Source organism: Ambystoma mexicanum, chromosome 13 (assembly GCF_040938575.1).
Source record: "Ambystoma mexicanum isolate Mex_15411 chromosome 13, UKY_AmexF1_1, whole genome shotgun sequence".
Taxonomy (NCBI): domain Eukaryota; kingdom Metazoa; phylum Chordata; class Amphibia; order Caudata; family Ambystomatidae; genus Ambystoma; species Ambystoma mexicanum.
In genome coordinates, this window is record NC_090938.1 from 788,674,009 (window position 1) to 788,691,375 (window position 17,367).

Below are 17,367 nucleotides of genomic sequence, written 5' to 3' on the forward strand. Positions count from 1 at the left end.
GGTACCTGGAAGATATTGAACTAGAAAAGGTTTCTAATTTAATATACCTGGGTTTTAATATATTTGAAGGTGTGAATTTGAATGAGGTTTTTAACTGTAAGAAATCTAAGATTACTTTTCTTGCTGCACAGGCAATTAAAATAAACAAGAAATTTGGAAACGTCTCTTTCCTCCCGGGGTTGGAATCTTATAAATAGGAGCGTAGTGCCAGTAATAACTTATGGCGCAGAGACATTACTGTTAACAGATGAAGTGGATTGGTCAAGCGTGGAGGGCACCCTTTGAAAAAAGATGCTAAACTTTCCAAAGGGTGTTTCTATGCCAGCAAACGATACGGGTTGGAGTTGCAGAACATCATTGTACTTTGGAAAAGTTTGGTCTTTCTAGCAAAAATTGAGACAGCTCAGGAATTTTCGATTTGGCGGCAGCTTAAGCTGATCAAAGACCAATAGACTAACATTTATTTTAATAAATGGATAACTAGGTGCGAATCATGCATGGAACAGTATGATGCAACGTTGGAGATGGTGGAGGATACCAGGTGAAAGGAAAAAAAAGCTCTGGAAATCCAATTGGATTGAGACTATACAAGATGTACGGAACTATAGGCTGTACTCCAATATACTGCTGGACGTCAGGATAATATGTTCTGAATTATTTATATAAGTTCCCAAGTGCGTTTTGGCATTCCCAATTCTTACGATTATGATTGAATCCCTTTCCGACCAATGAGGTTATAGGAGCTAGAGGAAAATTATAAAGGGAATTAAGAATATCATGCTATTGCAATGATCCACTGAATCTATTTTTCATCTCATTTTCACAACTCATCACAACTCATTTTCAGGCTGCCCTCAGCCACCTCCTCACCCTCTCTCATCTCTGATTGCCTAACTGCCATTCAAGATTGGTGTGCCGCCAATGATCTTTGTCTGAATGCCAGCATGACGGAGATCCTCCTCATCGGCACACCTTCACCATCCTTTCCCCTCACTCTCTGGCCGGCCTCCCTTGGCCCTCCTACCCACACCTGCGAGACTAAGAACCTCAGGGTCATCTTTGACTCCACACTTTCCTTCTCTGCCCACATCGCTGAGGTCTCTAAAAAGTCAAACTTCCTACTGGACCTCCTCAGAGGTACTCTGCCTTTCCTCTCCTTCCCCCAGAAGCTCACTGTCTCCCAAGCTCTGGTTCTCTCTAGGTTGGAGTATTGCAACAGCCTCTTCCTAAATCTACCTGCCTCAGTGTCTAGTCAAAGGATCAAATCTAAAGGGTCGACAGGTCAAAGGATCGACACCAAAGGGTCGACAGGTCAAAGGATCGAATTTTATTTTTTAATTATATATATTTTTTTAGGTTTTCGTTTAGGGAAAAAAAGTGGTTTTTAGCAACAAAAGGGGGTTGGGGGGGAACCCCCAACAAACAAAAAATATGTGAAAAAAAAAATATGTGAAAAAAAAAATCGATCCTTTGACCTGTCGACCCTTTGGTGTCGATCCTTTGACCTGTCGACCCTTTAGATTCGATCCTTAGACTGGCAACCCCTGCCTCTACTCTCCGACCTCTATAACTTATCCAGAACAGGACTGCGAGACTTGTCCTTGGCCTCAAGCCCTGGGATTGTATCTCTCCAGCCCTGAAATCTCTCCATTGGCTCCCAGTGAATGCAAGGATTAAATTCAAAACCCTCTGCATTGTCCACAAGGCTTTCTTGGGCCTGGGTCTAAAATACCTTCAGCTATCCCTCTGTAAATACCTCCCCTCTCGAGCTCTTCACTTCTCTACCTCTAACTCCCTCAGGGTCAGTCGTTTTTCAAAGAATTTAGCTGGGGTAGATCTCTGTCTTTGGCTGGGACCTTCCTCTGGAACAGCCTCCCTGCCACTCTAAAACCTGAGGAGAACCATCTCTGGTTCCGGAAGCACCTCAAGACCTTCCTCTTTGCTTCTGCCTTCACTCCCCCTCTCCCATGTTGACCTGCTCTCTCCTGGCACTGTTCACCTGGCCTCCCTCTGTCCCCTGTGCCCAAGTACCTGCTCACCCTGTCACACACCTGCACTGCCTCCGGGTCCCCCCTTTCACTGGGGTCTGTATCTGTACCCATACAGTCCCCCCTTTTCTTTCTGCACTTACCAGACACACCCTGTCTGCTGCCATAAACACAGCACTTGCCACTTGCTGGCTACACTACCACTGTTTATTGCCTCCATTCTCTTTTTTTTTCTTCTTTTATGTATTATTATTATTCATTCTGTTCTCCTCTGCTCCGCACTCTCCACTTCTCCCCCTTCCATGCACCTTTCCCCTCCCCCTCTCCCATGCACGTTCTCAATGTCACTGGGCCTAGTAAGATCGTTGTTTAGTTCTTCCCTGTTCTCCTCCCTTGCCTTGTCCTGCTCTGAAACACTTGTGTACGAGCGCGATAGAAATAAAATATCATATCATATCATATCTGTTGCTAGAATGTCAAGTGCCGCTCAATAATTGTTTATTTTATTTTGGGCTTCTCAATCAAGATTTTAGAGAGTTAACAAGTAGTACAGTGTGGCAAAATATTTTTCTTGCTGCGTCTCTTGGCGGTTTGCGGCAATAAGTTTCTTGTTGAATTATTTCCAAGGCAAGTGTGATCACCTTTCGCTTTTGTGTAATTGTAATGTTTACTTCATTTTAACCTTTGATGAGATCATGACTGTAAGGTTTAATCCATTTTAATTTCTGATGACATAACTTTTATAATACTAGGTTTTATGAAGTGTTGATCTCTATTGGGCCTCATTACGAGATTGGTGGTAGTCATGGCGCATGTTTGGGGATGCTTGTGGTCTCGTGCAGAAGGGATGTGACCTAGCAGTTCTGCCTGGACTTCCCCTTTTGGGGTGGGGCCAAGCCTGATTTGCATATGGTCTTTCCCCTTCTGCAATGGCTTGGCAGGCGAAGAACGGTGGTCTGGAGGGCTGCCCAGAGCAATGCCAGTGGTTAAGATTCAGTCTAAACCTTCCAGCCATCACCTCTTTGTTTTTACCAATAACGTGTCCGGCACCGATCTTGTTCAATGGGGACTTACCGGTGTAGTCCGACCTTTGCGGTACGGTAAGTCCCCATTGAAAAAGCCATTCCCCATTCCCATTTGAGCCCCCATAGGGCTCAATGGGAATGGGGAGGGAGTTAATAAATTGTGGTACCGTTATTAGCTTCAAGGTCCCTTAACGGGTCCCGTCCTTTACACCAGGTCAGACCTGGCGTTAAGGGAGGGACCCGCTAAGGGACCTCGTAGTAGGGCGGTAAGGGATTACCAGCACCGGTCTCCTTACCGGTGCCCGCTATCCCTTACCGCCCCACTCGGAATGAGGCATGTATGTAATGTAAATCGTGTTTTTCTTTTGATCTGTCTAAAGGTGAAAGTTCTTTTGAACTAATCACAATAACTAAAAATAAAAAAATTACACAATCACAAAAGGGCCACAGAATGCTCAAATGAAAACCCCAAGGAAACTGCCTAGCATATCAGTAACTGTGTTCAGCACAACAGAAACCCAGGGCAGAGCATACATTCGCGGGCAAAAGGGGAGATGTATTACAGTTAAACTAGATCATAGAAAGGGATCGAATGGAAAAGTGAGCATAGCGCCACCTATTAACGGTGGAGGTTACTGCAGCAGGGCCAAGGAAAACACATAAATCAATTACAGCACAGGCATGTGTCCATGAAAAGGGGAAATGCAGATTTGACAGGCACAATTGCACCACAATGGGAATTCACGGTTGAAATGATCAAAGTCAGTAACACACTGGAGGAGCAGGGAAAGGCAGGGGGAAAGCCAGGCAAGGCAGCAAGCTTAGCTTGCTGGAAACTGCGAGCCTGCTCTCCCATGGAGCAGGGTGCTTACATGAAGTCAGTGACCGCAGCATCGGCAGAGGAGCCAGCAATGGCAAGCTGAAAGCAGCAATGCAGCACACTGGAGTGGCCAGGGCCTCCAGCATCAGGGGGGATAGGCTTCAGGCAGGCTTGACAGCAGCACACAAGCTGACTCAGAGTCTCTCCAGAAGGACTCCATGGAAAGGCCACACCCAAGCTCAGGGGCTTGCTCTAAAATAACCAAAGGGACAGACCAAGTGGATGTAGCGGCAGGGGGCACCGGGGCAGTACCGCTGCAAATAAAGGGGTAGCACCAACAAATCTATACCCAATTGTCAAATGAAGTGCTAACTAAATAATACACATTAACACACCCCTCATATTAAAATGACATAATAAAATAAACAATTCATGAAAATACACGTTTTATGTGTCCATAACATTTAATTAAAAAATGCAGGTTCCAAAAGGTGTCTAAGTGACATCCTGCAGTTAGGCCCAGGTGGGCTGTCACTTCCTGAGGAGGGGAAGGAGGCCTGGACCCTTTCTGCATTATAGAGCTTGGGAGACAGGAAACAAACAATGTGACTTTTTCCAGCTGTCCCAGCTTAGAAGTCTGGTAGGAAAGATCAGGCGGATGGGCTGAGCAGCAGAACTGGGGCACTGCAGACACCCAGCCCATTGAAATCAATGCAATTCATTGACCAGGATGGGGGTCCACAAAGGATGATGGCGGTCCATGGCAACAGATGTCATTTAAACCACATTTTACATGAGTGGTTTCCTTTTGTCCCAAATCAGATTCACACTGCTTATTCTCTCTGTTATTTCTGTTCCCGGGTACACCTGCACCTATAAGAGGAACTTATATGTGTATATGTCACACAGTGTAATGGAGGACTGCCCACTCCCCAAAAAGCAACCTCCGTAGAGGCAAAAGATTGATTGGTCAAACAAGGTTGCAGGGATGTTTCCATGTAGGGGGTTTGTTGAGCTTAGCTGTGTCGCTCTTGTTCAGCCCCCAATCTCCATCTAGGGTTCAGAGGAACCTTCTCCCCTCCCCTTAATTTTTTTCTTGAGGACCACAACATAGAAGGTGTAATACATGTGAGCTGGAATATTCCTCTCCTCTTGGGGGAATCAGGGGGATGGAGGCTTGCTGTCATCCTCTCGGGGGGATAGCTCAGGGGCAACGTGCTCGCCGTGGAAGCAGGACGGCACGCGTCCGCGCTTAGAAACCTTTGGATATTAAGCGCGTTATAAATAAATGATGACTTATGCTTACACACCAGATGTGGCATTCTGGAGATGCAGAACGCATTATCCCAAGCAAGCAGAGTGGGCGAGGCAATGCCCTGGACTATAGAGCCTCGGTGTACTCATTGGTTGCATCAGTCCGACTCGTCAGAACGCTGCACTCTTCAAGGCCACCCAGGTAATAGCTAAACACTGCTTTTTTATTTATTGCTTCCATTTGTAGCCAGCAGCAATGATGAAACGTTGCTACATGCACCTTTAACATGCACTACAAACAATTAGAAGCTCAATTAGTACCCGAGTGAGAGACAGTTAGATTGTTAGACGCAATCTGATTGGCTCTCGCCCGGTCTCTACCCCACGCAGAATCCCTCGAATCTTCATCCCCGGCGGGGCTGGAGGAGGCACGCTCAGGCCTATAACTATGGGCCCCGGGGCATTACTTGCCTCAGTAATGCCCCCGCGGCTCAGGGCTTATTGCTTAACTAATACACTGCGTGATAATGCACAGCGTGGCAATCTCTAATGGATTCATGCTGCAAAATGTCCACTTGACAAGACCATATTGTGCTGTTAGGACACAGATCACGCCTCATTGCCGGCAGTATTCCTTACCTTGAGGTGGACTAATGACCAACATGTCACATCAGCGCCCCGGAACTCCAATATAGCCCTCTGCCCATCCTGGCTCAGCCCTACAAAAGTTGCATTTACAAACCTGTGTCAGGCCATCCTGTGTGACTTGAAAGATTCTGCATTTCTCGACGGTGCGGTCGTCCCTCTTGAAGCCCGCAATGATGCGGGGTATACCACCAAGGAAAGACTGCGCCCACCAGCGCAGTTTTTTGATGCTGTAGCGCAGAGTGGGGAGAAAATGGCAAGTGTTGAGTTTTAATGAAAACCATCTAAGGGCGCAGTATTTACCCCAAAACATGAAGCAAACCCAGAACCATACATGAAAAATCCTCCCTAATGATGAGCATAGTTTTACAGGGTTAACAGAGAAAGCGCGACGAGGCATGTTATGTTCGGCTTCGTTGACCCCACATTCTTTTTTAGCAAGTGGCGGCAGCCCGGCAGGGAGAGCTTTTTTTATTTTTTATTTGTGTATTTTATGTTTAATCAAATAACCTTTAACAAACTTCAAATCATGCACAATAAAATAGGATTGCAAAACATTTTATGATTCTCAGAATTCATTACGACAGTTAAAACAAGATTTTTTAAATCTATACATTTCCTTAGACCAATGAAAGTCGATAGAAGGAAAAACCAAAGACTAAAGAGAGGGAAGCAGGAGATGGAAGACTAAAGACAAAACAAGATCTGGCAGGCCATTGCTCACATCTTGTGTCGCTTCTCTTTTAAGACAGAGGTATTATGCGTAGTGCACTATCTCTCCAGTGAGAGCTTTCTCAAATTAGGGATCACCGTGGATCACCCTTAAGAAGAAATGGACAAACAGTGACAGATGCCAGGGGGTGACATTACTCAGGGAATGTGGCATCAGACTGTGCCATCTCATCAGTAGCTTAAGTTTATCATCTGAGAAGATGCGCTCTCTGTCTAGGAGGGGATGGACAGCACTTACAATAATAATCTAAGGAACATTTGCTACTTCATGGAAAGTAAATGAAAAACATGTTTTTTTAATGGTTTATAAAAACCTTATACTAGAAGCAAAAAATATTAACATATTTAAATGTAACACACACACACATCAATTACAAATATCCTTAACATGTTAGTGAAAACAACATTCAAAAGTTAATAAATCCTGCTTAAAATTCACCAATGAGCTTCAAACTGGACAAAAAGCGCCATTTATGAACCACTAAAAATCCTATTCCAAAAAGACAGTTCACTTAGACAGGCAGCATCATGGACACATTTAGAGAAAGACTGTACTCCTTGGGGCCGAATAGTGGGACATTGAATAGAAATAGGTTTCAGAGATTCCCACGACTGCCTGATCACAGACCCTACAATCACTATCTTCCCCAAGGCTCTCGATATACAAATTCTCTCGCGTGTGCATAAAGGTTAAACCTTAGTCTGAGGACAATTCTTAAGAACCACCCATCAGGGCACTGACTAATCTACAACACAATAACAATAATGACAGGACACAGTGATGGACTACAACTAAAGATACCAGAAAAAAGAGACTACGAAGAAACAAACAGAGAAAGGCACTAAACGGCCCCGCCCACTCAGTATCAGTATTGTGGGGTGTCGGGATGAAGCAACAGAAAGGGCCAGCGAGCACCCCTCGCAAGATAACATTGCATGGGCAGCCCCCCCTGCCGCCCATCACTGTGACATCACCATAATAGGGTTGGGGTGATCCAGAAGGCATCAAGGGTCCATCAAGCAAAGGACTGAGGAGGAAGGTTTGCCAAGACACAATGGAAATGGCACGTGTTACTTGGCAAACAGATGTTGGGCATGTTCAGTCCAGGTGTGGAGTGGCATGAAGAGGCTCCAGGCTGACAACTGAGGACAGCGGAGGCCGGGCAGCAACTGGCACCTGAAAGCTAAGGTCTCAGTCCACTTTCTTATGCAAACACAGAAAGCCAGAGCGTCTAGTTTTGAGTGTGCCCACGGAGTGGGGTTTAAAGCGGTTGCAAAGGAGTCCGTTTCACTAAGGGCAGTGGTCCTCAGTCCCTCTCACTCCCCAGCAGCACAACAGGCACTCGCAGTATCTGGAGCCCTCTTGTTTCTTGGCACCTGGGTGAGTATTTATGGTCTCGGGCCGGACTTGTCAGGATGTGGCATTTGTCCACCTTGGCTTCTGGAAGACCCGGTGGCATCACTCCTGGTGTTTTGGGCCATCGTGACGCGGGTTGGGCGTTAGACTCTTTCACTGGTATTCCACTGCAAGGTTAGCAATCTTCTCTCCCCTACTCTGCGGTGTGGGCCGGCTCAGCTGGATTTTCCAGGCTTTCAGCTGCCATTTGGCTCCTCTGCAACACTGAATGAGTTGTTTATGCCTTCGATTTTGTGCACGTCCCCCCATTGCCCTCTACTTTTCCTTTCAGTGCTTTTCTCCTCCTCTGCTTTCTCACCTATTTCTCTTTTCTGCTATTTCCTTCTTTGCCATCCCTGGCCTGCTTGTCGTTCTGCCACACAACGCGTTGCTTCACCTCCACTCTCCAGCTGCCTGTCTCCTCCGATCGCCCCCTTACTCATCCTCCTTCATCCACTCTGGTCTCATTTTTGAAATCCTTTGCTCGTTTCTCACCCACCTCCATTCCTTTTCTTCCGCCTCTGCTCTTCTCTATTCCGCCCCTGCTTTTCCCACCTGCGCTCCTTTTCTTCCGCCTCTGCTCTTCTCTATTACGCCCCTGTTTTTCCCACCTCCCCTCCTTTTCTTGTACCTCTGCTCTTCTCAGTTCCGCCCCTGCTTTCCCCACCTGCCCTCCTTTTCTTCTGCCTCTGCTCTTCTCAGTTCCGCCCCTGCTTTTCCCACCTCCGCTCCTTTTCTTCTGCCTCTGCTCTTCTCAGTTCCGCCCCTGCTTTTCCCACCTGCACTCCTTTTCTTCTGCCTCTGCTCTTCTCAGTTCCGCCCCTGCTTTTCCCACCTGCACTCCTTTTCTTCTGCCTCTGCTCTTCTCTATTCCGCCCCCTGCTTTTCCCACCTGCACTCCTTTTCTTCTGACTCTGCTGTTCTCTATTCCGCCGCTGCTTTTCCCACCTCTCCTCCTTTTCCTCTGCATCTGCTCTTCTCTATTCAGCCCCTGCTTTTCCCACCTGCGCTCCTTTTCTTCTGCCTGTGCTCTTCTCTATTCTGTCCCCTGCTTTTCCCACCTCCACTCCTTTTCTTCTGCCTGTACTCTTCTCTATTCCGCCCCTGCTTTTCCCAACTCCCCTCCTTTTCTTCTGCCTCTGCTCTTCTCGGTTCTGCATCTGCTTTTCCCACCTTCCCTCCTTTTCTTCTGCCTCTGCTCTTCTCGGTTCCACCGCTGCTTTTCCCACCTGCATCCCTTTTCTTCTGGCTCTGCTCTTCTCTATTCCTCCCCTGCTTTTCCCACCTCCACTCCTTTTCTTCTGCCTCTGCTCTTGTCTAGTCCGCCCCTGCTTTACCCACCTGCACTCATTTTCTTCTGCCGCTGCTCTTCTCTATTCCGCCCCTGCTTTTCCCACCTCCACTCCTTTTCTTCTGCTTCTGCTCTTCTCTATTCCGCCCCTGCTTTTCCCACCTCCACTCCTTTTCTTCTGCCTCTGCTCTTCTCTATTCCGCCCCTGCTTTTCCCACCTCCACTCCTTTTCCTCTGCATCTGCTCTTCTCTATTCAGCCCCTGCTTTTCCCACCTGCGCTCCTTTTCTTCTGCCTGTGCTCTTCTCTATTCCGTCCCCTGCTTTTCCCACCTCCACTCCTTTTCTTCTGCCTGTGCTCTTCTCTATTCCGCCCCTGCTTTTCCCAACTCCCCTCCTTTTCTTCTGCCTCTGCTCTTCTCGGTTCTGCATCTGCTTTTCCCACCTTCCCTCCTTTTCTTCTGCCTCTGCTCTTCTCGGTTCCACCGCTGCTTTTCCCACCTGCATCCATTTTCTTCTGGCTCTGCTCTTCTCTATTCCTCCCCTGCTTTTCCCACCTCCACTCCTTTTCTTCTGCCTCTGCTCTTGTCTAGTCCGCCCCTGCTTTACCCACCTGCACTCATTTTCTTCCGCCTCTGCTCTTCTCTATTCCGCCCCTGCTTTTCCCACCTCCACTCCTTTTCTTCTGCTTCTGCTCTTCTCTATTCCGCCCCTGCTTTTCCCACCTCCACTCCTTTTCTTCTGCCTCTGCTCTTCTCTATTCCGCCCCTGCTTTTCCCACCTCCACTCCTTTTCTTCTGCCTCTGCTCTTCTCTATTCCGCCCCTGCTTTTCCCACCTCCGCTCCTTTTCTTCTGCCTCTGCTCTTCTCAGTTCCGCCCCTGCTTTTCCCACCTGCACTCCTTTTCTTCTGCCTCTGCTCTTCTCTATTCCGCCCCCTGCTTTTCCCACCTGCACTCCTTTTCTTCTGACTCTGCTGTTCTCTATTCCGCCGCTGCTTTTCCCACCTCTCCTCCTTTTCCTCTGCATCTGCTCTTCTCTATTCAGCCCCTGCTTTTCCCACCTGCGCTCCTTTTCTTCTGCCTGTGCTCTTCTCTATTCCGTCCCCTGCTTTTCCCACCTCCACTCCTTTTCTTCTGCCTGTGCTCTTCTCTATTCCGCCCCTGCTTTTCCCAACTCCCCTCCTTTTCTTCTGCCTCTGCTCTTCTCGGTTCTGCATCTGCTTTTCCCACCTTCCCTCCTTTTCTTCTGCCTCTGCTCTTCTCGGTTCCACCGCTGCTTTTCCCACCTGCATCCCTTTTCTTCTGGCTCTGCTCTTCTCTATTCCTCCCCTGCTTTTCCCACCTCCACTCCTTTTCTTCTGCCTCTGCTCTTGTCTAGTCCGCCCCTGCTTTACCCACCTGCACTCATTTTCTTCTGCCGCTGCTCTTCTCTATTCCGCCCCTGCTTTTCCCACCTCCACTCCTTTTCTTCTGCTTCTGCTCTTCTCTATTCCGCCCCTGCTTTTCCCACCTCCACTCCTTTTCTTCTGCCTCTGCTCTTCTCTATTCCGCCCCTGCTTTTCCCACCTCCGCTCCTTTTCCTCTGCATCTGCTCTTCTCTATTCAGCCCCTGCTTTTCCCACCTGCGCTCCTTTTCTTCTGCCTGTGCTCTTCTCTATTCCGTCCCCTGCTTTTCCCACCTCCACTCCTTTTCTTCTGCCTGTGCTCTTCTCTATTCCGCCCCTGCTTTTCCCAACTCCCCTCCTTTTCTTCTGCCTCTGCTCTTCTCGGTTCTGCATCTGCTTTTCCCACCTTCCCTCCTTTTCTTCTGCCTCTGCTCTTCTCGGTTCCACCGCTGCTTTTCCCACCTGCATCCCTTTTCTTCTGGCTCTGCTCTTCTCTATTCCTCCCCTGCTTTTCCCACCTCCATTCCTTTTCTTCTGCCTCTGCTCTTGTCTAGTCCGCCCCTGCTTTACCCACCTGCACTCATTTTCTTCTGCCGCTGCTCTTCTCTATTCCGCCCCTGCTTTTCCCACCTCCACTCCTTTTCTTCTGCTTCTGCTCTTCTCTATTCCGCCCCTGCTTTTCCCACCTCCACTCCTTTTCTTCTGCCTCTGCTCTTCTCTATTCCGCCCCTGCTTTTCCCACCTCCACTCCTTTTCTTCTGCCTCTGCTCTTCTCTATTCCGCCCCTGCTTTTCCCACCTGCACTCCTTTTCTTCTGCCTCTGCTCTTCTCTATTCCGCCCCTGCTTTTTCCACCTCCACTCCTTTTCTTCTGCCTCTGCTCTTCTCTATTCCGCCCCTGCTTTTCCCACCTCAACTCCTATTCTTCTGCCTCTGCTCTTCTCTATTCCGCCCCTGCTTTTCCCACCTGCACTCCTTTTCTTCTGCCTCTGCTCTTCTCTATTCCGCCCCTGCTTTTCCCACCTGCACTCCTTTTCTTCTGCCTCTGCTCTTCTCTATTCCACCCCTGCTTTTCCCACCTCCACTCCTTTTCTTCTGCCTCTGCTCTTCTCTATTCCGCCCCTGCTTTTCCCACCTCCACTCCTTTTCTTCTGCCTCTGCTCTTCTCTATTCCGCCCCTGCTTTTCCCACCTCCACTCCTTTTCTTCTGCCTCTGCTCTTCTCTATTCCGCCCCTGCTTTTTCCACCTCCACTCCTTTTCTTCTGCCTCTGCTCTTCTCTATTCCGCCCCTGCTTTTCCCACCTCCACTCCTATTCTTCTGCCTCTGCTCTTCTCTATTCCGCCCCTGCTTTTCCCACCTGCACTCCTTTTCTTCTGCCTTTGCTCTTCTCTATTCCGCCCCTGCTTTTCCCACCTCCACTCCTTTTCTTCTACCTCTGCTCTTCTCTATTCCGTCCCTGCTTTTCCCACCTGCACTCCTTTTCTTCTGCCTTTGCTCTTCTCTATTCTGCCCCTGCTTTTCCTACCTCCACTCCTTTTCTTCTGCCTCTGCTCTTCTCTATTCCGCCCCTGCTTTTCCCACCTGCACTCCTTTCTTCTGCCTCTGCTCTTCTCTACTCCGCCCCTGCTTTTCCCACCTACACTCCTTTTCTTCTGCCTCTGTTCTTCTCTATTCCGTCCCCTGCTTTTCCCAGCTACACTCCTTTGCCTCTGCCCTTCTCTATTCCGCCCCTGCTTTTCCCACCTCCACTCCTTTTCCTCTGCCTCTGCTCTTCTCTATTCCGCCCCTGCTTTTCCCACCTGCTCTCCTTTTCTTCTGCCTCTGCTCTTCTCTATTCCGCCCCTGCTTTTCCCACCTCCACTCCTTTTTTCTGCCTCTGCTCTTCTCTATTCCACCCCTGCTTTTCCCACCTCCACTCCTTTTCTTCTGCCTCTGCTCTTCTCTACTCCGCCCCTGCTTTTCCCACCTCCACTCCTATTCTTCTGCCTCTGCTCTTCTCTATTCCGCCCCTGCTTTTCCCACCTGCACTCCTTTTCTTCTGCCTCTGCTCTTCTCTATTCCGCCCCTGCTTTTTCCACTTCCACTCCTTTTCTTCTGCCTCTGCTCTTCTCTATTCCGCCCCTGCTTTTCCCACCTCCACTCCTATTCTTCTGCCTCTGCTCTTCTCTATTCCGCCCCTGCTTTTCCCACCTGCACTCCTTTTCTTCTGCCTTTGCTCTTCTCTATTCCGCCCCTGCTTTTCCCACCTCCACTCCTTTTCTTCTGCCTTTGCTCTTCTCTATTCCGCCCCTGCTTTTCCCACCTCCACTCCTTTTCTTCTGCCTCTGCTCTTCTCTATTCCGCCCCTGCTTTTCCCACCTGCACTCCTTTTCTTCTGCCTTTGCTCTTCTCTATTCCGCCCCTGCTTTTCCTACCTCCACTCCTTTTCTTCTGCCTCTGCTCTTCTCTACTCCGCCCCTGCTTTTCCCACCTGCACTTCTATTCTTCTGCCTCTGCTCTTCTTTATTCCGCCCCTGCTTTTCCCACCTGCACTCCTTTCTTCTGCCTCTGCTCTTCTCTACTCCGCCCCTGCTTTTCCCACCTACACTCCTTTTCTTCTGCCTCTGTTCTTCTCTATTCCGTCCCCTGCTTTTCCCACCTGCACTCCTTTTCTTCTGCCTCTGCTCTTCTCTATTCCGCCCCTGCTTTTCCCACTTCCACTCCTTTTCTTCTGCCTCTGCTCTTCTCGGTTCTGCCCCTGCTTTTCCCACCTCCACTCCTTTTCTTCTACCTCTGCTCTTCTATATTCCGCCCCTGCTTTTCCCACCTCCACTCCTTTTCTTCTGCCTCTGGTCTCCTCTTTTCCTCCTCGCTGCACCACCACCCTCCAATCTCCTCACTCCCACAATATTTGTCGGATCTACTCCGCTTTTATCCCTACATGGGGCCAGACCTGTGTACTTGAACTGCACATGTGAGTTCAGGCAGGGGTGTGCTAGGTCTGGAAAAGGTCTGGGGCTACGCTCATGTCTTGACTGACAGGACTTGGGCCTAGCTAGCTTTTTGGCTGTAGCCCCTGAGCTTCTATCTGTGGCTACAACCAAAAGACCCAGGGCTATAGCCCCCAAGTTCCCCTTGCGATGCCTCTGAGTTCAGGTGTGCTTGTGGCACAGGCATGATGTGTGATTGGCAAGTACATGTGCTGACTACAAAAGCAGCAGGTGTGATCACTTGGCTAGCGGCACTCTCAGTGTTCTGCTGCTAACCAACAAGGGAAAACATCTGGCCGCCATCTTTGATTCGCTTCCTTTCCTGGGAATGTCATTGCTATGTCTGGGGCCTGCAACCTCCTGCTCCCTATCCTGGTATATTGCTTCCAGATCCTGAGAGCACCCAGGACATGTCAGCTGTCCTGGGCGTCATCTCTGGACAGGTGGTTGAACCAGGCCTCAGTATCAGATAACCTGTAGACGCCCTAGGTGGAGGCCCTGCCACCAGCATGGTCTTTGCGCCCTTTTCTTCTGTGTTGCCCATAGGGTGGCCCATCTTTATGTTGGCGCGGGTGATTGGCTACTAGGGAATACATGCAAAGTTAGAGATGGACTGGGATGCCGGGTACCTGGTCCTACTTCACCGAGGGAATGATGGTCATCAGCCCCCAGGAATACCCCAGTCCCATCCTCCAGCCTCAAACATAGGACTTCATCACAGTGGTAACTCTACCACTCTGTGCCACTCCTAGCTGATAACGAGCGGTTAGACTTGAGGCGCGCCGCGGTCCACATGTGCATCTTGTCCAAAACGGTCCTGCAGGCAGTAATGTTTTGTGAATGTGTGAGGTTTGGGGGATGTGGCTGGGTCTTTGCCATTGACAACCCTTTCGGCGACATTTGCTCCGAACATCACAGCGTATGTTGCGCCCTTCATATTTTCCAACATATTTTGACGGCCTCGGCATGTTGCAGGTCGCGCCGGACTTTAAAACTGGTGGTAAAGTGGCAGTTTTACCACCTTTCTCTTCAATTTTTTGCGGCCGAGCTGGGGCGCAGGACAGACTTTACCTGTCCACCTGCTGTTCCCGCTCTGCCCGATGAATGCGGCTGCATGACCGCCATCATGGGACTTTCATGCTGCCAATAATGCAGCGGACTCCTATGGAATCTTGGCCACGTGGTAAAAGCGGGTGGATTCCAAAGGAATCCATTGTAAATGCCTCCCACAAAGCATTTTACATCTGTCCCGCAAACGTAGAGGAGAAGTGAAGAGTAAAGACGATTACGCCATCCCAGGTCTAAAAGGATGACTTTAGAGATCATCCTGGAGTCATCCGATGATCATCAAACTACATTAGAAGTCATTCCCACATCATCAGAAGTCATCAGGCTGTTAAAGTCATCAGCTAATGTCTCAGAATGGTGGGTGATGATTTGGGGATGAGCTTAGGATGACTTGCTGATGATGCCAACATCATCCCTATTTTAGGAAACTCTTTGCTCCTGATGACTTTAGGATGACTTGCTGATTACTTCGAGAGCTTCACCATGATGATTTGGGGATGATTCTGGGATGACCTGCCGATTACTTCAGGAGCATCAACAGATGATTCTGGGATGACCTGCTGATTACTTGAAGGGCAAAAACATGTTTGTCCCTGATGATGTGGGGATGATTCTGGGATGACCTACTGATTACTTCAAGAGTCATTCAGCTTTTGCTTAGTTGCACTTGTGCTAAATGATTTTCAAATGCTTTGCTAAGCACACCTTTTTGACTATGCTGGCGAAAATGGAAGCCACAGGCCTAAACATAGCATGCACCCCCTGGGTGAGAATCCTTTGCTATCACAGTCAAAAGCAAGCACCCAGCACCCTCAAAAGCCCCAATGTGTCATGGGTAAAGCCGGAGACCATGTTGAGCATGGCCTTAGTGGTGGCTAGATGCTTGGTGGCCAGAACCTGGGGGAAGGCCAATCCCCCCACCTTTGCAAGATGACTGGAAAGCATGGACCTGTGTGAGCGCAGGGAGACTATGTTTGCCTCATCACACCTAAGCACAAGTCACCCATTTGACTACTGGCCACCTTTCAGGCAATACCAATTGGAAAAAGCGCAAGAGGCGCAGAAGCCTGACTCTTCCCCGGGACACCCACCAGGGTGATACATATTTGGAGGTAAGATTCAAACCTATATGGGAAGGTCACCATAACCGATGGCTCGAATAATCTGTAAACCGGCTGGGATAATGTACATGGAACTTGGGTGATCGTCACTAATGATGGTTGTGAAATGTGAGTTCTTTTGTTGGGGGGCGGTGGAGCTGGTGGGACATTGTTGGGAGAGTTCAGTGCCCACTTGGGCACCTGTTTATTATTGTAAAACAATACAAGAAAGTTTTATTTAAAAAAAAAAAAAAACAGGTACCAAGCTATTCTTTGTTAGTGGTGGAACAAACTCAAACTTCACCCTGCTGGAAAAACGCCTTCATTTAAGAATATACTTTCCTCCCATTGTATTACAACAGGCATATGCAGCATTGCCTTACCTTATAGCAAATTGTCCACCATCGGGACTGAAAAACCTCATACATGAACCCAGAATGTCCCCTTGTGTGGTTCCCTGCACTGGAAAGGGAGATATTAGCACCCCAGGGGAGACAAGGAAACATTTGGAGCAATACCATGACTGAGGCCTTTTTAGAAGTGCATTCCCTGCAAATAAATTAAATCACTCCCAGGGACCTCAAATGTTGTCAGACTAGGGACAGCAAGATCAAAATGATTTTCCCATGATAAGACGCTTTAGGGAAGTGGTGAAATCACTGGAGTCCAGTCTTGCAATTGAAGTACTTAACCACATATCTTACCAGCTACAGTTTGTGGACATGTTTGGGTTTTGATGGAGATGACTTAAAACGTATGGAAATCACATGATAAACCAGCTGACAAACATAACCTTTGTGATAATGTCTCCTACTTTTAGTCATTGTTTGACAGAGGCGTGCAGCTGGTTAATAAAGAGGATTTCATTTAACTGTGCTTTTCATAACAAAGTGTGTTTTTAAAGAAAGTGTGTTTCTGAGGAGAGTGGGGTTGCTGGGGGAGCAGCAGATTATAGTAAAATATTTGTATTTTTAAACACACTGTGTCCTATGTATAGTTATGCTATTCTGTTAAATGTCTTACTTTTGAGACATATGAATATCGAAAAGCAATGTGGGGCTGGTAGATAAAGAGGGGGTAGGGTGGCTGGGTGGGGGTAGAGAAAGTAGAGGTAGTATGAGTGGGGGTAGTGTAGAGAGGGTCAGGATAGAGACAGGGACATAATCTCACCAAAATGCCAGGGGTAACTGAAGGGTCATCACTTTACCTTTCACCACATTTGACCCCACCCCGAAGTGACATCACAGGAAGCGAATGAACACGACCTTTCACCCCTTGACAAAACACGAAGTGGCATCGCATAGCATTGTTCCTAAGTACACTACGAAAAATATGGTTACACTATCACTGTAATGTGATATACATTTCATACAAGAATGGATCAGCATATGCATCATTAATATCAGTGTGTATAGGCCCATATCACCAAATTACTGAGAATGCAAGCAGATGGCCAAGGCCAAATGATAATGATATGTTAATATATAGCACTTTCACTTAAGTGCTTTATATACAACAAAACACACCCAACCTGTGTTTGTATGCATTTATCAACCTCAGAAGTATGACAGGCTGAGTTGGCCTTGCCGGGATTCGAACCTGCAACTTGCAGATCACACACATAACGCAGCAGCAAGCGCTCAACCTCTTGAGTCATCTTCCCGGCTATTGCTAGCTTGCCAGCTATCGTAAAA

General features: G+C 48.2%; 1 protein-coding gene across 3 annotated transcripts in view; it reads right to left on the reverse strand.

Annotated features, from left to right (window-relative positions):
* The window catches only part of LOC138521974 (decapping and exoribonuclease protein-like), a 203,387-nt gene that overhangs the window by 38,439 nt on the left and 147,581 nt on the right, over positions 1–17,367 (reverse strand). For all 3 annotated transcript variants that reach the window (XM_069635167.1, XM_069635165.1, XM_069635166.1), the window contains exon 5: positions 5,830–5,962. In XM_069635167.1, the coding sequence (XP_069491268.1) occupies positions 5,830–5,962 (133 nt within the window). The remainder of the gene's footprint in view (positions 1–5,829; positions 5,963–17,367) is intronic.